The sequence below is a fragment of the Xenopus laevis genome, chromosome 8L, assembly GCF_017654675.1.
Source record: "Xenopus laevis strain J_2021 chromosome 8L, Xenopus_laevis_v10.1, whole genome shotgun sequence".
Classification (NCBI taxonomy): Eukaryota; Metazoa; Chordata; class Amphibia; order Anura; family Pipidae; genus Xenopus; species Xenopus laevis.
In genome coordinates, this window is record NC_054385.1 from 95558944 (window position 1) to 95581733 (window position 22790).

The following is a 22790-nucleotide window of genomic DNA, read 5'->3' on the forward strand; positions in this document are numbered from 1 at the left end:
TCCTTCTAATGATTTGTTTATTTCCTCCTAGTCAGGCAGCTGTTGGAGCATGGACCCCTAGTCCCACTGACATCTGTGGATAATTAATGTACTTATTAATGTATTTAAAAGATTAGGCATGCACCCCAGGAATATGCCCTCTACTTGGCTGCATTTTTGGAACTTAAAGGGATTGTTCACCTTCCAAACACTTTTTTTCAGTTCCGTTGTTTTCAGACTGTTCACCAGCAATAAAGACTTTTTCCAATTACTTTCAATTCTTTTTTTTTTTTTTTTCCAAAATTGAAGTCTAAAGTCTAACATTAAAGTCCTTCATTAGGGTCCAATCAGAAGAGGGGAGAGTGGGAGAGGCAAGTCAGGTGGGTTACCCGCAGACTGCCCACAAGGTCAGGGAATCAGAGATTTTCTGACCAAACCCGACCACTGAGCGGGTATTCTGTGGGTACCCAACCCGGTGCATAACGTTTCTGTTCAGTATGGCAGCTCAATGATCGAGATTAGAAATGTATCAACTATATGTATCAATTTAGAACTTTAAACTTCTATATTAGAGAAACAGTTACAGATCGAAAGTAATTGAAAAAAAAGTATTTATTTTTGGTCAACTATCTGAAACTAACTGAACTGAAAAAAGTGTTGGAAGGCGAACAACTTCTTTAGGGTAGGCGCAGATTCCAGGAGATTTAGTCGCCTGGCGACTAATCGCCTCTTCTGCGGGGCGGCAATCTCCCCGAACTCGCGGCGCTTCGATTTCTGAAATTGCCCGACTACTTCGGGCAATTTCGGAAATCGAAGCCCACGAGTGCATTGCGCTGGTGTTTTCTCATTCAAGCAGGCGGAAGGCAGGAAAAAGGCAGTTCATGGAGATTGTCGCCCCGCAGAAGAGGCGATTAGTCGCCAGGCGTCTAAATCTCCCTGAATCTGCCTGTGTGCCCTTAAAAGGTATGTGGTAGCCAGAGGCTCAGACTTAATGTTCATAGTACTTCTTTTTGTGGGAAGTGGTTTAGCAGACCTTACTTTAGTGCAAACCAAATGGATTGTGCTTGTTCTTTCACTGGGGGAAGTACGTATGTGATATTTAGATTAGATTCCACTTAGTGAGACAAGCCCCATAGAGTTTACAATCTAACATTTGCTCTTAATTTTTTAATGTAACTGTTTTTTATTATTTATTGTTCTGCTGTACTGTACTGCATACGGAAATAGTGCCATATAAATAAAAATATGCATGCATATACATTTAAATGTATATTATAAACATTGCAACTGTTCAGCGTTTTTATGCGGTACAATATTGCATTTGTGGCATTGTTGCAGAGAGTTTTAGATAATGATTTGGGGGTGTTTTTAGTAAGATCTCCTTTGTTTAGAAAAGCGGGGTTTGTTTGTTTTGCTTTACCTACACAGACCTTGAAGTAATGTGCTAATTGATATTAAAATGTTAATAAAACCATTCGGTCTATTTTTCCATTATAACTTTGTTTTGTATTGATCTTTATAGATTACTGGAACAGTTTGTTAATCATATTGAAGAACTTAAGTTAATGGATGAACGAATTCAAAGGAAAGTGGAGAAATTAGAGCATCAGTGCCAGAAAGAAGCAAAGGAATTTGCCAGGAAAGTGCAAGAGCTTCAGAAGAGTAACCAGGTAACTGGGGAAGGCAGTTGCACAGTACATTTTAAAATATTACAGGTATGGAATCCATTATTAAGAATGCTTGGAACCTGGGGCATTCTGAATAATGGATCTTTCTGTAATTTGGATCACCATGCCTTTGTTAATAATGTTCACATACTTTCCTATTTTTTTTTGTTTACCATTCAATTAAATCTGCAATTTGAAAGTTGGGCTATGTTCACTGGACCCCACTCCCCCTTTATTTATAAAGAGGGCAATTTGTTCAGAGCTCTCTATCCACCTTGTACCTTTAAACAAACTAACCTCTCCCTTATCTAAGCAGCAGACTTTGAGCAGTTAACTAAAGCTGGGCATAGATGTAAAGATTTTTTAAAAGATCCAAACGTCATCGTGAGACCACAATTATCTCGAAACGATCATATGAATTGTCCATCAACTAAAAAGACCAATTTGCCAGGAAAACAAAGGGTAGCTGTCTGCTTGGCTCTGCAAACATAGATAGATTGCACTGGGACCGATAAAGATTCTTTAACCTGGCCGATCAATTTCCTGACAGATGTCGGCCGAAAAATCATAAGATGTTTGATCGTTCGAATCCCACTAACCGCATGATAATTTTGAAGGATTGGTCGGACTTCGCTAAAATCTGTCGTTCGGCAAGAGAAATCTTTGCGTGTATGGGGAGCTTAAGGCTAGTGCCAGAGAAACACAGACCGATGCTGCTCGATTTGCCTGCACCTGAATACATTGCCTCGGCTTGGGTGCAGGCAGACACCAGGCCTGGACTGGCAATCTGTGGGTTCTGGCAAATGCCAGAGGGGCTGCTGTAAGATGCCATAGAAAGTGACTATTAAGTGGGCTGGTGGGGGCTGTTTGGTCCTCTCTGTACTGGGAATTCCAGGGCCTATTTTGAATCCCGGTCCAGTCCCGGCAGACACAATGGATTTTGGCTTGAAATGCATCTCATGCTTCGGCCCCAAAACCCGCTGCGTCTGTCTGCACCCACCCATGTGCAGGCACTCAGAGCAGCTGAAGACCGGATTCTCGTTCTGCTTTTCTCCATAGTGGAGTGGACTAATAATTTGTTTTATCGGCTCCTTTAACGTTCTTTGCGACCAGAAGTGACAGAAATGACCAGTAGTAAAACTGGCTTCATATTCTTGTTTAGTGACAAAAATAACAAACCATAGATATTTCTTAATTAAAACAATAGGCCAAAAGTATGTTCAGCACAAGCCCTATTTATTCAGCTCATATTGCAAGGTGGTGTATACTGTCCCTTTAAATGAAGCCAATAAAGCTGCTTTGCCACTAGCATGGATTCAGCTTAGTTACAATCAGTGCAAGGTACTGTTTTATTACATAGAAAAAGGAAATCATTCATAAAGTAGAATTATTTGCTTAAAATGGACTAATTCAAAGCTTTGTGGATAACAGTTCCCATACAAGTACTGTAAAAATATTTAGAATAAAAACAAATTGTTGCTGTGTCTGGGCCGAATGGAAACTCATTACAGCACAGTACTTGTTACAACTTGTCCAAAGTCCTGTTTCCAATGTAAGTGTTAATTATGAGTTGAGCAATTCAAGAATTTCGAGTCTTCTCAGAATCCACTGTATATGAAAACGATGTACTAGATCCTGTTAAATCTAACGCAATAGTTCTGGGCGGTGATGTAAACAAATATGATGCCCACGTAGAAGTGGCTTGGAGCATGAACTAAGCATTGGGCAGAAACTAGTATTTATAGACCTAATGTAGGTCATTGCAAACCCTTGCATTCCCAAATGGCACATATACCTAGGAAATGGGATAGTCTTATTTTGAATATGTCCTTCTCTGGACTCCAACTCCTTGTTACTGTTCATTCTTTATTGGTTTCTATTTAGTGTTCAGTGCAAGCCAGGCTGCTGCTGAGACTTGATTTGCTAAAGCTTGGGAATCTTTATATATTTCAATGAGCAGTTTGCCCAGTAGAAAAGTAAGTAGTGGCTGGCAAACTAATTGAGAGTAGCTTCTTTATGACCAGTAACTGTCACTTGGCAGCCTCTAACGCAGGAGGGAGAGTGGTTAGTGCAGGGATTGTCTCTCTGGTGTGTTCTCCCAATGTGTCATGGTTTTTTAGATGTGCTCCTTTTATCTAGTACACCATCTTTTTAGTGTTCTGCCAAATAGAGTCCCATTCTTCATCTGTGATGGGCTGTGTCTGTACAGTATTCCATTAAGACATACAGGTATATCTGTGGCAGGGCAATTGGTCAGGGTTTGGGTTGATGAGAAGTTATAAATCCTGGAGATCAGGCCTTTTTGGGCAAGGCCATGTCTGGCCAATGTTTCAAATGCAGTACCATCAATGGTGTTTCTTTTTTCGAACATAAGACCTAAGAAAATCCCTTAGTTATATATATTTGTTGAATTGAAGGTTGGCTTGGGGAACCTTTTGCTGTAGTTCAGGGAAAATCCAGACTGTTCCAGTAGGAGTGTTAATGAAGTCTTCCACAGAGAGGATCTCTGTTTAGGACCATCTGCTATGCTAGTCCCTGGAGCAAAATTGGGATTACAGAGGTAAATTTTTGTGGTAGGCTGATTCTAGAGCATTATTACATTTAGCTTTGTTCCAAGAGCGGAGATTATGTTGGGTGGCACTCAAGATTTAAAGGAGAAGAGGTATATGCTTAGCTGTAGAGCATATGGCATTCATTCCAGCATTTGAAATCTATCTGGGGACCTGACCATTTTCACAACTCTAAGTCAGGATTGCGTTTGAGCATAAGCTTTGGCTCAGATCTAAAATAAGTGATCTAAAGGATGATGGTCATATTTGGGGGTCCTTCAAACTGTTGGTATTGTAGAGTGCTGTAGTACACAATGTGGAGGTTTTGAGTTTGCCCCCCTCTGATCAAGAGAATGTAACATTTATTGCTGAGCACTTTTAGTGACTATTTAGTGACCATGCGCAGTAATATTTTATAAGATAATCCATGACTAGTTTGTTTGTCTGTTGTGTAGCCAATTACTTTTCATGGTGGATATCTGAATTTCTTAAGGGAACAAAATAAGGTTTCCTTGTATTTAAAATTAAGTGAATACTCAACTTTTCAATCATGACTAATCACATTTAACATGTACATTTTTGTGGCATAGACAGCATATAACATGCTTTATTAATTTTTGCCATACGTGCTTGTTGATTAGGCTGCTGTGGTCATTCCAATGGCTGTATAACCTTATTACAATTGAATGGCTTTCCAGGAAACTCAGTGACTATTGTTTTTTTTTTTTTTTGTTTTGGTTTTTTTTGGTGCTAATTCTCAGCGTTTGCAAATTCTAAATATATATGTATATCTTTTTTTTATATTTTCCAGGTAGCTTTCCAGCATTTCCAAGAACTTGATGAACACATCAGTTATGTGGCAACTAAGGTGTGTCACCTTGGTGACCAGCTTGAGGGGGTAAACACTCCCAGGCAACGTGCTGTGGAGGCCGAGAAACTGATGACGTATTTTAATGAGTTTCTAGATGGTGAACTGCGGTCTGATGTTTTTAACAACCCTGAAAAGGTAAGAGCTGTCAGCAGGGCATCAAGTGATTCCAAGCTTTAAGCAGCATTGCCCTAATTACAGGCTGTTGCCATGACTTATTGTGATCACACTTGCAGCAGTTGAAAGGCGGACTCATTAACGTTTAATTGCTCACAGATGTAATTTAACAATATTACCCTGCCGAGTGCTGATAAAGCATTTATTTTATTTCTCATTCTGTTTTTGTGGTTGTGTGTAGTTTATATAAAGCACATTTAATTATTCCTATTGTTCGCCTTGGTGTTGAGCTGGTATTAAGCTTCCTTCAACATGTTCATAAGGCCCCCTTGAATGGCTTTGCTTGATTAGTACTTCTAGAATGCATATGCATGTGCACCTATTTATACCGATAATAAAAAACGCTGTTTGCTATTTTACTTCTTGTGTACTGTAACTCCAGTTGCCATTGTGGCATAATGTTCCTGGTTTGTGTTTTCATATTTCCCATATGTTGGATACTATTAAGTCTGTAGCTTTATCTGTAGCAGGCCCCTGGGAAGTGTAAGCAGTGGATGGGGAAAGGGGCCTAAAGGAAAGTAATGGAAAAATTGGAGTAAAGCCTTGTGTCCACAGTAATTTAATATATCTGTAATCATGTTAGGAGAAAATTGTGGCCATAAATGGGCTTGCTTCCAGATCTAAGAACCCCTGATCTAAATTAACAGTACAGTTTAACCCAAGAATCCTAATCAAGCACCCATATGGCTCGTTTCCTAAACCTTTCCTATAAATCTGCCAAGCAGTGTTCTTGTGAATGGAACATATACAAGTAATGTATAACTATAAGATACTTATTTACATTAGGACTAAGTCATGCAGCAGATGAGGTGATTTTTCTGCTACAGAGTCACTGAATTTGCCACCCATTCACTCAGGACAAACTTTGGTTGCTTTTCTGCTGGCTGAATACATGCTCCATGTACCTAAACCGCATTCTGTGGGATAGTTTAATTTTAGTTCTTTGTTTATTTTGCCAGATAAAAGAGGCAGCTGATATCATTCAGAAACTCCATTTAATTGCCCAAGAGCTTCCCTTTGACAGGTCAGTGTTTTTTTTTTTTTTTCTTCTACTGTCTAGGTTTATTTCTTTAAAGGAACAGTAACACCAAAAGTAAGTAAAATCTAATATACTGTTGCTGTATTGGTGAAAGTTATGTGTTTGCTTTTAAAAAGGCTACTATAGTTTATAATCAGTGCTGTCCAACTTCTGCGGTACAGAGGGCCGAAATTTTTCTGGCCTACATGGTGGAGGGCTGATCATGTTCTATATTAAAAGGAAGTTGCTACTTTGAAAGCTTAGCCAATGATAAACAAAAGAATTAAGGGGGGTTCCCAAACGTTTTCATATGACTATTAATGACTTTAAAACCCTTTAATTTGTGGTGTTACTGTTTTTAAAATTGACTTTTTTTTTCTAAATTTTATAATGCCTACCGTTAATTGTCTTTTTTGCAGATTTGCAGAAGTAAAATCAAAGATTGCAAGTAAGTAATCCTTTAACTTAACGTTGATTACACTTTGCTCCAATTACAATTGGGTTAAAGCCACCTTTTGTATTTTGGTTGGTTTAGGTAAATATCACGACTTGGAGCACCAGCTGATTCAAGAATTCACAAGTGCACAGAGAAGAGGTGAAATATCCCGCATGAGAGAAGTCGCTGCAGTTTTACTTCATTTCAAGGTACAGTATATCCGCCTTGTATGGTGCAAGATTAGGCCACGGTCACTGACCAAAGATGAAAGGCAATCTGGCCTCTTAACATTTTGAGAATTAATGCTTTTGAATTTGAATGTTTGAATTCTGAGTGTAAAATATATATATTTTTCAGCATACTTAAATAGCCAGTTTGGTGTCTCTTTAAGTTAACATTTTGACTGCTAAAGAAATCAGACAGTATGAACTGAGCTTAAAATTGTATACACTGGCTTTTGCATACAAATGTTTAACTTACTAACCTGTTTCTTTTTAATAATGACCTATAATTGAGCTAGTGTTATTTAACCATGTTTATATTTATTTTCATAGGGCTATTCCCATTGTGTCGATGTGTATATAAACCAGTGTCAAGAGGTAACATCTTTATCCATCTCTTTAAACAAGTCATTGTATTGCTTCTTAAAAACAAAACAAGAACAAAAATTGGAAGCTTTTTTTTGTTTGTTTTTTTAGGGGGCATATTTAAAATATGACATATTTGAAAACTCTGCTGTGTTGTGTCAACGTGTCAATAGAGAAGTTGGAGATGTATTCAGTAATCCAGAAATTGTTTTGGCAAAGCTTATCCAAAACATTTTTGAAGTCAAGATTCAGGTATGCAAATGTCATTTTATGATGGAGATATATGTAACAAAAAATAGAAAAGGCTTCTAATACACTTTCTGGAGCAGTTGCTGCACAACTTCACTATTGTGTCTTAAAGGGATGGTTCTCCTTCAAGTTAACTTTTAGTAAGTTATAGAATGGCCAATTCTATTCAACTTTACAATTGGTTGTCATTTATTTTTTTTATAGTTTTTTATAGTATTTGTTTTTTTTCTTCTGATTCTTTCCAATTTTCAAATGGAGGTCACTGACCCCCATCTAAAAAAAACAAATATTCTGTAATTGCTACTTTTTATTACTCGTCGTTCTATTCAGGCCCCTCCTATTCATATTCCAGTCTCTCATTTACATCAATGCATGGTTGCTAGGGTATTTTAATCCCTAGAAACCAGATTGCTCAATGCTACTGTATAAAAAGCTAAATAACTCAAAAAACACAAATAAAAACCAACTGCAAAATGTTCCCTTTATTACAGTAAAAGTTAACTCCAAGGTAAACAACCCCTTCAATTGTATATCCCATTAAGTCTAGGTTCAGGTCACCCATGGCTCTCCAGATGTTGATCTACAGCTGCTGAATCCTGTTGGGGTGGTGATAGTAGTTTTACATAATCTAGGGACACCCCAATCCTTATTGCGTCTCCTTGGCATCCAAGAATTAAAAATCTGCTGTTCTCTCTAATTTAGAGTAATGGCACACAGAAAAGTTTTAGGCACGCAAATGCACGTTTTTTTAAAATGTAGCACATTAAACCAACCCATTCCATAAGAGGACTTTGAAAGTGCCTCAAAATAACAGCACAATCAATTATTGGTTTTACATTCTGATTTTAATGCTCCAGGTACCCAAAACCCCCCTTTATTGGTTTTAGGAATGTTTCCTGAAAGAGGTCTGTCTCTTGTATGCTGCTGAGTTTCTTCATCTTCTCAGGGATGAAAGGAATGTAGCTGTTATTTACTGTTTGTACACAAAGTGCGTCCAATTGCTACTGATGATGGTAATTTGTTTTAAGAAGTTTGCTAAGATTTTTATTCCTTTGTCTCAGAGCTGTGTTAAAGAGCAGCTGGATGAATGCAGAAAATCTGATGCTGAACAATACCTTAAGAGTCTTTATGATCTGTATACAAGGTAATTCCAATACCAGTTAAATCATTTAGGTTAGAAATGTATACAAGTTTGAATGCTCTTCCTGTTTTTTCCACCTGTGAAGGAAAGAAGATAGTGTACAGTCATGCACAGAAAAAAGTTCTGTCCATAAATTCTTTCACTTCCTTTTATACGGAAGGCACATGTTAACCCTGACAAATATAGACCGTAACATATATTTATTTTGGTTTTATATCATGCATTTGAGTTCTCATATTACTTCTTTGCTTTGCCTTATTGCATTATATCTGGCCACTTGGTAATGCTTATCCCATGCTGCTGAATGTGGCCATGTATATAGTGAATAAAGTACCCCCTATTGTAAAATATAAGGATATTTCGGCCTAGTGCTTTTATATGGTCATGGAACTCCGAAGTTACTTCTAATATCCTCATATTTTCCAACAAGGGTTACTACTAAGGAGTTCTAGGACCATATTAAAGCACAAGGCGGAGGCCCGAGTGTTTTTATACAGGTCATGGAACTCTGAGGTGACTTCTAATTTCAGTTTTAGTGAATTATTTGACAAAAATGACCTCACTACTCACCGTTTATAACTGATGACATCACTAGTCACTGTTTATAAGGATATAATTTACAGGATATTCATGGCTCTTGTGTATTATATAGTGAATAAAGTACCCCCTCTTGTACAATATAAGAATATTATAAGTTACCGAGGAGTTTCATGACCATATAAAAACACGAGGCCGAAGGCCGATTGCTTTTATACAGATCATGGGACTCCGAGGTAACTTCTAATATCCTCATATTTTGCAGCAGGGGGTACTTTATTTATTACAATACACAAGTTTCAGTGAGTCATGTGGCAGAAATAAGATCAGAACTCACCGTTTATAACTGATGACATCAGAACTCACCGTTTATAAGGATATAATTTACAGGATATGCATGGCTTTTGTGTATTATATATTTATATAGCATTACTTGTATATGCAGTTATGTAAATATGGTTTATATATTTCATTGTTTGCTACCTTTACCAATAGAACTTATATTTCAGTATCTTTAAAAATAGCATTATATTTTACTGTAACAGTCTCTGCAAGGAAGACACTCCAGCTGTTGAATTATCTCATAAAATGCTGGAATTTGCATCTATACAACATTGGGATTAATACAGGTTGTATATCCTTGCTTTAAAGGGGATTCCCACCTAAAAACTTTTTTTGTCAGTGAAAGAAAATTCGAACTAACTTTCCAATGCCTGTATATGTTGTTTCAATATCTCAGTGGTATTAAGGGACAAACATTTACAAATTACTTTAAAACTACTGAAAATGTTTAGTTAAAGGGGAACTATCATGAAGATGAAAACTGAATATAGGTTTCATCTCATAGAAATGAGAAACTTTCTAAATATAATCAATTCATTTTCTTTACTATTTCTGAAACAATGTCTTCAGTATACCCCTCGCCGCAATCTGTCTGTATGCAACCTTTGAGTTGACTTATTTTGACGTTAACTAATCCATTGTCTAAGCACAGAGACACCAATGTATTGTAATGTAACTGTCCATCAAACTATGACTTTGTCTCCAACTGCATGTAGAGACACAGTTTGCTGAGAGGGAGATATTGAAGAGTAACATGATTATTTCAGAAATTATATAGGATGTTTAACTTATTATATTTAGAAAGTTTCTTCATTCCATGAATTGAATCTCAAATTACATTTTTATTTTTGCGATAGTTTTCCTTTTTTTATATTGGAAAGCTGCTTAGAATTATGTTTTTTTGGGTGATCCTTTTTAAAGTATCTTCTAGACGGGTGTTTCTGGTCCTGTTATTCATAAGCCTGTCTGGTGGCAAACATTGAAAAAATTTTTAATATCATAGATGGCTGGGTAATGGTATGCTAGCTCCAATTACGCTGCTGTTGTGCCCAATTTTTACCTGCATCTTGTTAACTCTTCTTAATGGAATATAAAAAAATTAAGCTGGCAACGGACCACTTTATGGGCACCTGCTGTTTATATTAACACTGGGAACATGGCAAGTGACTAGTGCAGCCCAGTACCCAATAAACTTTTCTGTGAAGCTTTATCTTTTCCATTGAAATATGCTTAGCCTGCTTACTTGTTTTCAGCTATGCATGTATAACATATTATGTTTTGAATGCATCAAATTGCCTTATTGTACAGTAGATCAAGGGCCATTTATAACTTTTTTTTCCCCCTAAAACAGAACTACAGGACTCTCCAGTAGACTGATGGAGTTCAATCTAGGAACGGACAAGCAGACATTTTTGTCAAAGCTGATCAAGTCCATTTTCATCAGCTACTTGGAGAACTATATTGATGTTGAAACTGCCTACTTGCGAAGTCGAAGTTCTGTGATTTTACAGCGTTATTATGACTCCAAAAATCACCAGAAGAGACCTATTGGAGGTGGGGGGTAAGTTTATTTAGCCTCGTACCAAAACATTAAATAACATTAGCTGCACATTTTGAACACTTTGAGCATGTTGCACTGAAGGAACCAACTTCCCTTCTAATTTTCAGAGCATAACCTGAGCAATCACCAATAAAGTTACCGAGGCAAGAAGGAAACAGTCCTGAAAAATGAACATTTATTGTTATTTTGTAGACCGGGTACACACCAACATGCAAAGTGCATTTTAGGTGTTCTGCAGTGTTTTATTGCCTTCCAGAGCATTTAAAGGAGAAGTGAAGCCTAACTAAAGAAGTAGGCTAGAAATGTTGTACATTATGTTTTGGACTTCAGTAAAAAGAAAAGATCTGTGCCTCTGAATATGCCCTAGTAGCTCCTGTCTTCTTTTCTGCTGATTCACTACACATGCTCTGGACTGCGGTCACTTACTGAGCTTAGGGATCCACTCACAATATACTGCATATACAGAATACAAAAGTCACGATATAAGGCTGATTAGTACTTAATACAGATAATTACTACGTCAGCTCAGAAACAAGTGCGATTAGCACCAGAATTTAATAAGCCTTGTAGCATCAGCTTATATTACAGACAAACCTAATTTTCTGCTTGTAAATTTGCAACACCCTCTAAAAGCTTAGCTTCTCAACAGCTGCACAGAGCCCACTGAGCATGTGAGTGTTGAAGACACTTTACATGATGGTGACCCCCCTGCGACAAGTTTGAAGTCCTGAATCATTGCTGCTATTGAGAAGCTAAAACTTATACTATTAAGTGCAGTATTTACAATATGGCATGTTTAACCATATTCATTTCTAGGGTTTGGTTCTCCTTTAACCCTATTCATTGAATTGCCCATGGTTTGTACCCTATAACCCTGAGCATGAACTGAGGCATTGCTTTTCCTCTAACACTAACTATAAAAAATAAGAACAAGCATATGGAATTTCATGAAAGTGCTGTATAAGATTAGTTGCTTTTAAAAGGGAACGTAATGTGTAATTTGAACTTTTTACAAGCCCATATTGACTATTTAATGAACCATTGTGAATGGGAAAGAAGTATACTGCCATGTGCAATTGTAGGGATCTTTATAACTGTGTGTGCACTCACACTCTGAAATGCTGCTTAATTAGCTTCTATACTTTGTGGATCATAAAAATACAATTAACACATTTTTTCATGTTTTTAAATCACTGTAGAATTCAAGATCTAAAGGAAAGGATAAGGCAGCGTACGAACCTCCCTTTGGGACCTAGTATTGATACACATGGAGAGACATTTTTATCACAAGAAGTGGTGGTTAACCTGTTGCAAGAAACCAAGCATGCCTTTGAGAGATGTCATAAAGTGAGTTTTAGTAAAGATTATTATTATTTTATTAATAACATCTATTTTTAGAGTGCCAACATATTGCGCAGTGCTGTAAAGTAAATGTGGTTATACAAAGAAATCAAAATAATTACATACATAGAACATACAGAGTTATAAACATAACAACCAGTACCTGTACAAAAGGTGAGAATAAGGAATAAGCAGGTGAGAGATGTAGCATATAGTATTGCATTTGATAGCTAAATAGAGTAGGGGTGCACGAATCCAGGATTTGGTTCAGGATTCAGCCTTTTTCAGCAAGATTCGGCTGAATCCTTCTGCCTGGCCGAACCGAATCTGAATCCTAATTTGCATATGCAAATGAAGGACGGAGTGGGAAATCGCTTGACTTTTTGTTACAAAACAAGGAAGTAAAGAATGTTTACCCCTTCCCATCCCTAATTTGCATATGCAAATTAGGATTCTGTTTGGTATTCGGTCAAATCTTTTGCAAAGGATTCGGGGTTTTCGCAGAATCCAAAATAGTGGATTCGGTGCTTCCCTAAAACAGAGTGAGGGTAGGCTTCTCTAAATAAGTTTGTTTTAAGAGATCTTTAGAAGGTACCAGAAAAGTTGGGAGAAAGTCTGACAGACTGTGGGAGAGAAATCCAGAGGAGGGGTGCAGCCCTTACAAAGCTTTGGATGTGCACATGTGAGGAGGTAATGAGGGAAGAGTTGAGGAGCAGGTTAGTAAATGAGCATAGTAAGCGGTTGGGTAAGTATCTAGAGATGAGTTCACAGATTTAGGGCAGGGCAGAGTTATGAAGTGCTTTGAATGTCAGGGTCATTAGTTTAATTTTATTCTGAAAGGTAGCAGAAGCCAGTGCAGGGATTGGCAGAGTGGCATGGCAGAGGAGGAGCGGTTGCTGAGGTGTATGAGCCTCGCAGCAGTGTTCATTATGGACTGGAGAGGTGACAGTCTTTGGCAGTGACGGCCAATTAATAGAGAGTTACATCTATTTATTTATCATGACTAATAATTGTATAGATCATTTGGGATTATTATGTTTTTAGGCTGATAGAACACAGAGCTGAGAAGCGCCCTGTTGGCTCCCTTTGACTTTAATTTGAAATGATTTACAGCCTAAAAACACTATCTAGATGAAAGGTGACATTGGTGTGACTTTGGGTTCTGAAAGCTACCTACGTGTCATCAGCACAAGAAGTCATAGGAGAAGGAGTTATAAAATTAGAAAATCCTTTTCAGAAGGCACTCAGCAGAAGGCAGTTCAATGTTTTTCAGCCCAAAAAGCACTTGCTAAATGATAGACCGCATGAGGTAATTTTGAGCACCCTGTGTGTCAAAGGCTTTAGTAGTCTAAGGAATCATTAAGTTTAAAGCCTTAAAATTCCTTGGCAGGGGGGCCTTTTTAATCTCTTTATTTCTTTCAACTATGTCATCCTATGCTGCAAGAGAGGAATGTCTATGCAAAAGCCTGAAATTGCATTTTTTTCTTATTTAGGCACTTGTGTTTGTTGTTCCTCAAAATTATTTTAAATCATGCAAAGCAAAAGTTTTTTTTGTGATAATAATGATCTTCATCAAATTGCTTTCATAAATGTCATAAATAAAGCTATTTCATAAAGCTAAGTTACCAAGTGTTTTACTGAGGAGCAGATCTTGAAGCGAGACAGCCATTTTAGCTCCAAGCCGAGTAAATGGTTCCACAGTTGAGGCAGCATTTACCCCCCTAATCCAGATGGTATATGGACACACAGTAAAGATGAGAGCTTGAAAGATAGAAAGGAAGGACAGTGGCAGATGTAAAACTGCCTGGTTGACTAGAAACGATATACCAGTGTATAGAAAGATAACTTCAAGAATACAGATTTGGTTCAACCGAAAATTAAGGATTTGTCTGAATCTTAAATTAGCCTCTTTAATGGAAAACTATACCCCCCCCAACAATATATAGCATAAAACAGCTCATATGTAAATCTCTACTTCATCTTAATAACCCATTATATATATATTATAAATATATTTTTCTAGCAGCATGTGCAATTGAGTAATCCTTAATAGAAAATTGCCATTTTAAATACCCTGGTATCCTACGATTCACGATGCACACAAACAAACCAAGGGCACACATACATGTTAGGTCACATGAGACAAAGTCTTGTCTTTTGCTCCTACACTTCTTCCTGTTATAGTTTTAGCTACATTATATCTGACCAGGTGATCTGAGCATGAAATGGTGTCTCCAGGTAACAGATGTAAAAGGGCAATATTTACTGAGATATATAGTGAATAAAGTACCCCGTCTTGTAAAATATAAGGATATTATAAGTTACCGAGGAGTTTCATGACCATATAAAAACGAGTGGTTTTTGTACAGGTCATGGAACTCTGAGGTAACTTCTTATATCCTTATATTTTGCAACTGGGGGTCATTATTTATTATAATACACAAGTTTCAGTGAGTCATGTGACAGAAATGACCTCAGAACTCACCGTTTATAACTGATGACATCAGAACTCACCGTTTATAGGATATCATTTACAAGATATTCATGGCTTTTGTGTATTAAATATTTATGTATTCCATTTGGGTAAGACGCTATAATAGGCCACTTTAGGCGTCTGTAGGTTAAGTATTCTGGGGGGTATAGTTTTCCTTTAATGCGTAACAGAAAGTTTAATCTGTCACATGTGGGCGCTTGTCTACACTTTTCCACTACCTTCAGCATGCTTAGAAATAGGCTGCTTTGCACCAGTAATATGCCCAGAAAATGTATTTTTTTTTGTTTGTTTTTTGGAGATGTAATGTAATTTTTCAAGCCCAGATTTACTGTTCCTCTACACCACAATTATATTGTCGTTTTTTGTTTTTAGCTTTCAGATCCATCAGATCTCCCAAAGAATGCTTTTAGAATATTTTCCATTCTTGTGGATTATTTATGCATGGAGCATATCGATTATGCTTTGGAAATAGGTTTAGTAGGTAAGGGTTCATTTATTTGTTTATTTTTGTGAGTGATTACTAAATATCTAAAGAAATTGCAAAAGGTCACTACAGCTAGCTATACATGCCACTTGTGATGATAGTTTTTTAACTTGCACATTGCTATCATAGTATTCTTTATTTAAATTGGGCAACTGACCAGCTGCATCAAGACCAAACTGTTGCCAAACTCAAGGAGTGTTGATATCTGCATTGTTGTTCATATGCCCTGCAAGTTCTAAAGTACCACCTTGGAAGCAAGGCTTCAGTTTATTCAAAAATACAGTGTACATGGATATAATTTTTTTTATATACGCCATTCAACTGAAATCATTGATTAGATCATAAACTTTTGACAGGATTTTAAGATCTTTCAAGATTTATGCCAAATTCAAGCAAAAATGCTCACCATGAGCAACAGAATCTGTTCATAAAAAATGTAAAAGACCCCTATATGCATTTATATGAAATGTATACTTAACTGTAAAAAAAAGCCTTTGTCATTTCTAAAAATCATGATTTTTATTTCTGTGGCCATAATTGTGAATTATCTAAAAGGCATTAGGTTTGTGGCTGAATAATCAGAGCTTGGATAAAGATGCCTACAGTCTGATGACCTATAAGCAAACAATTTGCAAAGAATCAGGAGTTTGTCTCCAAAGAAAGTATAATACACGTGTACTGGGTGCTGTATTGATGTTTTTCTCCAATAAAAGGGCTCTTTTGATATTTGTCCTGCATATGATGCCTGAGAAAACAACTGATGTCCACAGGAAGGAGCAAAGGTTAAATTTTTTTCTGTTTTATTCCTCTCTTTCAGCAATACCATCTCCAGATTCTAAGAATGCCAATTTATATTTTTTTGATGTTGTGCATCAGGCCAATACAATTTTCCATTTATTTGATAAACAATTCAATGATCATCTCATGCCATTAATTAGGTAAGATTTGATTTTGTATCTACTATGTTTTGATTTTTGCATTTACTTCCTGTTTTTTTTAACTGAAGAGTGGGAGGTAATGGAAGAAATAAACATATTTCATGATCTATTGCAGTAAGGCTTCTATTATTTCAAAAGAGACAGTGGGTATGGTTTAGTAAAGCATAATCAATATAGCATTATCAGCCTGACTGAGGCAAGCCTCTAGTTTTCCACCAAATACAAGACACTGTATGAAACCTTTTGGTGTTGATTCATTTATTACCCAAATTAAGGAAAATTGAGTTAGTTCCACATTGTAGACCATCCTGACACCATTTGGTCTGATACATTCATTCAGGCAGCACTAAAGATCATAGACACCAAAGGGCACTCCTATTAGAATTTGTAGCCATTTTCTTAACTGTGCAGATAAGGGGTCAAACCTCCCCGTTAGTGTGGAGGAAAGGATCGAGGTATCCACTGACCAGGGTTGTCTAAAGCTGACCATAGATGCAAAGATCCGATCGTATGAATCCTCAAACGATCGGACCTCCCCAACTCCCGACCTGCCACTATCCATTCAGATCAAATAAAGTAGTAAAAGAACATATCAGCCGATGTTCTGACAGCAATCGTATGAAAGTTATGTCCAACCAAAGCTGGTGACAGTCTCCCACTAAAAACCGTCCGATCAGCAATACATGCAGAGATATTATCAGCAGCCGACAAATCTTTTAACCTGGCCAATCGACCAAACTACCGATCTCCGTGGGACGAAAAATGTCGGGACTCTCCACACACGGTCCGAAAATCGTACGAATCGATCAGATATTTGCATTTATTGCCAGCTTTACCCTTTTATCCATGGCTTCTTTGATCTTTGAATTGTTACCATTTAACATGCGACACAACGTGGACCATGGAATAAACCTGGAAATCTGCACTGTAGCATTTGCAGTCTGTGGCAGGTAAGAGAGATGGACCCAGTGGATCTAGTCATTACCTATGCCACATCTGTGGAGTATATTTCAAAATTAGAACAATTTGGAAAAATTAAATAGTTAACAACATTAACTGAAGCTGCATTACAAGTATCTGTAGTTATTCATGGTTGATTTGTGGGTTTGTAAATGCCAGTGAAATTCTTTTGTTTTGTGTACTTCAACACTGCCAGTTTTATAATAGTATTTTCCCCTTTTCTGTTTCTCCTATACCCAGTTCCTCCCCAAAACTTACTGAGTGTCTTCAGAAGAAAAAGGAAATAATAGAACAAATGGAGGTGAAACTAGATACTGGAATTGACAGGTAAAATATTTATTCAGCTAAAGTCAATATTTTATAAATACTTCTTATCAATATGACACTGCTTCTCTAAAGAGAAGGTAGTAACTGTTCTTTTATTGGTGCTTTAATCATGTAACGTTTGTGTTCCGAGGCTCTGCACAAAAATATATCCCCTCCATCAGCATGCTTACCTGTAACTGACCCTGTCAATCTGAAAACAATTTCATTTATGGCTACAAATTAAATGTTTATTTCAATGTGGATCCCTCTTATTCAGCTCGTTAAAAAACTTTGACCAGAGCAGACCTAACCTTTCATCATTAAATGTTAGGGTTATGTTTAAACTGCTATGGTTCAACCTTGCCTTAAAATTTTATGTTTCCATCAATTCTCTGGTTATGGTTTTATTTCTGACCCATGCTGCAAGCAGTTGTATTATAGGTGATTCTGTTATTTGTTTTCAGAACAGTAAACTGCATGGTTGGCCAAATGAAACAAATACTGGCAGCAGAGCAAAAGAAAACCGATTTCAAACCCGAAGATGAGAACAATGTATTAATCCAATACACTACAGTAAGTGAATTTAAGGTTCAGAAAGATATTGGTCTACTGACATTGGTTATAAAATACTAGTACAGTGGCTTCTAATAACACATTTTTTCTCTTTAGGCATGTGTGAAAGTCTGCCTTTATGTCCGAAAGCAAGTGGAGAAGATAAGGAACTCAATGGATGGAAAGAATGTGGACACTGTGCTTATGGAGCTGGGTGTGCGCTTCCATCGTCTCATTTATGAGCATCTCCAGCAATTTTCATACAGCTCAATGGGAGGCATGCTTGCAATTTGTGATGTCGCAGAATATAGGAGATGTGCCAAGGACTTCAAGGTTTGCCAGATAGGCAGTGGTCTCCACACTGTCTGCTTATTTACTCCTCTAGGAAGTGTTTTTGAAAGAATATTTAATGCACATTATACAGAATTTCTGAGAATTCACTCTTAAATTTTATTTGTAATGTCCTTCAGACTTGGCCCTCTTCCAGTCCTTTGGCTCTCATTGGGTGGGCCAGCCCTAGTTTGGGTACTGCTGGACTACTCTATTTGTACACTAGTGAAATAAGAGAGGCTAAGTTAAAAGAAAAATCAGTTTGACTAGTGTATAATTGGTCAAATTTGGGGCTTTGAAATTCTGTGCCGTTGTGCTGGGGTTAATGCAGATCTAATCCTGGGCTGTGAAAAGAATATTTGCTTTTTAGTGACATTTCTAAATAATTTATGCCAAGTAATGGCAAGGTTAAAAGGAAATCACAAATTATTTTGCCATTTCAGGAACTAATTAAGAAAACCATAATCCATTCTACTATTAATCATTTTGAAACCATTTTAATATTAATCATGCAGTTCCTTTATTTTGTTGCTGAATTGCTAATAAAGGGATGAGTTTCGCATGTAAAATACGGTTTAAAATATTTAAGTGGAAATGTTATCTTCAAAAAAACAACCAGAACAACAAACTTCAGTAATGTTTTAATAATCCGTTTTCATTAATACCCACTTTTCATAACTTTAGGGCCCCAGATGTTGCTGAACCGCAAATATATATATATATATATATATATATATATATATATATATATATATATTCCACTGAAAAAGGTGCACACCAGGATTTTTCAGAACGGCCGGTTCCTGTTTTAAACTTATTTAATAAATATGGAGTTTTAAACTGAAAAATCCTGGTGTGCACCTTTTTCAGTGGAATATGGATAATGCAGCTTTTTTCAGCGTAGCACCCAGGTATGTGATCTAATTTTTGGAGTCACATCTGGGGACCCAAAATTAAGAACATTTTAATCTATATTTTTTAAGTATGGGATCTGATATCTGTAAAGGGTTATACTGAAAGCTCCAAAATAATTTTTACTGATTTTCTTCTATGACACTAAAGTTATTGGATATTTTGTATATAATGCTTGGTCCTGGGGTTTTCCAGATAAGGGATCTTTCCATTATTTGGATTACCATACCTTACATCTGCTAAAAAAAACCCATTTAAACAATAATTAAACCCAATAGAATAATTTTGCAATCAATACAGATGCATGCAGCTTAGATACCATCAAGTACAAGGTACTGTTTTATTATTACAGATAAAAAGTAAATCATTTTTTAGAATTAGTATCCTTCCTGTAATATGGAGCTTTCTGTTTAACATGTTTAAATGTAATGGAAAAATCCCTTATCTTGAAAATCCAGGTCCTAAGAGCTTTATTTCTATAATGCTCCATCAACCTAACTTTTTCTAAAATGCAAACAATTGACTTATGCTACTTATACTTATGCTTGTATACTGATGGCTGAAGGAATTTGTTCTGCCAGGTAAAATTTGTTTGCTTGAGTTTGAATGCACAATGGGAGGTCTATTTTTTTTTTTATATTGAGTTTGAATGGTAAAAGCTGTTTCTGCGACCATTGCACATGAAAAACAAATGATGCATACAAATGCTCAATATGTCTTAGTATTAAGGACAAGAAAAGCCCAATTTATTGGGTGGTGCCAATACAATAGGCACCCCTCAGTGAATTAATTTGCAGTGCTTTTCCCCAGGCTGAAGCACCTTATAGGTAAAAAATGCCCCTGTCTGGGGTAAAAGTCTTGTACTGGCATCTTACTTACCTTAGTGTAACTGTCCTTAGTGCAGAAGACTCTATATAGTCCATATTCCATATTGTGTGTCTTGAGATAGGAAGTGTTATTCTCCTAAGAAGTCTGCACTTTGATCCAGCTCCAGAATGTAGATCTGTGAGTCTAGTATATTGTTTGAATATGCCAAATGCTAAATATTCCCAAGATGTGATGCTTATTGTATTCTAACTTTTCTTTCAGATTCCACTAGTATTGCAACTGTTTGACACTCTTCACTCGCTTTGCAACCTCCTGGTGGTGGCCCCTGACAACTTAAAGCAAGTTTGCTCAGGGGAACAGCTTGCTAACCTAGACAAGAATATCCTACATTCCTTTGTGCAGCTGCGAGCAGACTACAGACCTGCCCGCCTTGCTCGACACTTCAGCTGAATACTTTACCGGCAGATCATCTGTATATATCACTGCCAGTCCATGGCTATGAGAATGCATATGGAGTTTCTCCTTTGTACATAGAACTTGCTTAACTCTCTACTTGGCAGTGACAGGTGGGCAGAACAATGACAGCCATATTCATAGTATCTATTATGCTTCCCATTTTTACTGTCCGGAAAGTGGGGCAAAGCGTTCTATATTTTCTTTTTAACACGCAAAATCCTTTGCCTCCTTCTTTGAAAGAGCATTTCTTTTTGTACTGGAAAGCATACTTCAGTGTAGACACTCCATATATGCCGTGTGATTATGTGTTCAAACAATACTGTGCCAGTGCTGCTTTTATAAAATGGGCAAGTAAAGATTATTTTTAATGTTGTTAAGCTGCGGTTGCCTGGGTTTAGAGATGCAGTAATGTAACTTAGAGGCTAACTATCCTTACATTTCTCTTTCTGTGGTCTTGTGAGGGAGGGGGAGACACATAAGCTGCTTCTTTTATATAATAACTACTACAGTATCCCCCTTTTTGAAATATATGAATGTTATTGTTTTTATTTGGACTTTATTTGTGAGCTGCGCTTAGCTTTTCAACACACTTTCAGGCTGCCACAATATTTTGCCAGAATTGTTTTCTTTATGCAGTATCATCTAAAATCTCTAATTTATTTGTACATAACCAGAATTAGCGCCATTCTTTTCATTGAAATCCTTGCATTGCACATAATACGCCAGTGGAGACCCAAAAGTCTTGTCTATAAGTGTGACTCTATAAGTATTGTCCAGATTATACATGTATACAGACATCCCTGTGTGTCTTGCACATTTTCAAACGCAACTGATTTGTATTTTAAAATGTATATAAAATAAACATGTTTTAGGAATAGTGCATTTGTGGATATTCTATGAGGTTTTCCTTGTTAAACCAGGCAATGTGATCTTCTTTAAGGTAGATGTTTAAAACATACCACACCTTAACTCTGGTTAACACACACTTAGGGGGTTATTTATCAAAGTCAGAATTTATCTCAATATTTTCTGCTACAAACTTCTTATTTATTATTACATCTTCCCTGAAAATTAGCTTTGCGGTAAAAAATCTGATTTTTTCCGATTTTTCATCCAATTTTTCACAAATTTTTCAGATTTTTCATCCGAAAACTCTGATTTTTGCCCAAAAAATTCGGGTATTACACGAAACCCAGCGCACATCAAAAAATCATTGGGACTTCTCCCATTGACTTATATGCAACCTCGACAGGTCTAAAATGCCAGATTTTCTGATTCGGACTTTTCCATTATTGGGGTTTAATAAATTCCGAAAAATTCATGATTTATAAAAGTCAGTTTTTATATAAAAAAAACACAATTTTTTTGTGATTTCATTCAGAGTTTAGTAAATAACCCTCATAATGTATGATATGTTGCTATTGGCTTTAGAAATTATTTGAACCTGTGAATTGTAAATATTAAGAAATAATGATTATTAAATACAAACTACTTAATGTATAATTATATTTGGCATAATGTGCCCTCTTGTTTGAATTCTCCAGGATTACAACAGCTATAGAAAAGCACAAGGTGTGTAACTCGTATGTGTTTCTTAATAACTACGGATCTTATTTCAGCTCTCAGCAGCAGGATCTGTGTCGTCGCTAATATTTTTTAACGGTTTATAAATGGTGAATCTGCAAAGTCCTCCTAGCCAAATTTGCTTTACATTTGCACACTATATTAATAACGAAACTTAACTTTTTGCAGTATTTTACAGTTGAATGTGCAGAAAGGTTTAAACATCCATTGGTGTGTGTTTGCCTTTATTAATATGCTAAAAGGTTGAATCAAAGCTGAATCTCATTTGAAAAGTGCAGGAGTGTATGGTTTGCTTCTTCTATTTGGTAGTGAGCATAAGGGTTGGAAGGAAACTGGGCGTTATTTGGCCCCAGTAGGGCACATTTATTGTAGGCTACAACTCCAACCCTATGGCATTGCACTTAAAATGTGGTTCACCTTTAAGTTAACTTTTAGTATATTATAGAATTGCTAATTCTAAGCAAATAGTCCACTGGCCTTCATTTTCTCATTTT

The 22790-nt window shown here is 36.6% G+C and overlaps 1 protein-coding gene across 2 annotated transcripts in view; it reads left to right on the forward strand.

Annotated features, from left to right (window-relative positions):
- The window catches only part of exoc5.L (exocyst complex component 5 L homeolog), a 26100-nt gene extending 4508 nt beyond the window's left edge, over positions 1 to 21592 (forward strand). For both annotated transcript variants that reach the window (NM_001092263.1, XM_018228896.2), the window contains 16 exon segments: positions 1502 to 1649; positions 5007 to 5201; positions 6200 to 6264; positions 6678 to 6706; positions 6794 to 6903; positions 7249 to 7293; positions 7393 to 7533; positions 8592 to 8674; positions 10902 to 11111; positions 12311 to 12458; positions 15319 to 15427; positions 16248 to 16368; positions 17569 to 17655; positions 18099 to 18207; positions 18304 to 18519; positions 20518 to 21592. In NM_001092263.1, the coding sequence (NP_001085732.1) occupies positions 1502 to 1649; positions 5007 to 5201; positions 6200 to 6264; positions 6678 to 6706; positions 6794 to 6903; positions 7249 to 7293; positions 7393 to 7533; positions 8592 to 8674; positions 10902 to 11111; positions 12311 to 12458; positions 15319 to 15427; positions 16248 to 16368; positions 17569 to 17655; positions 18099 to 18207; positions 18304 to 18519; positions 20518 to 20706 (2005 nt within the window). In that variant the 3' untranslated portion in view covers positions 20707 to 21592.
- The last annotated feature ends 1198 nt before the right edge of the window (positions 21593 to 22790 follow it).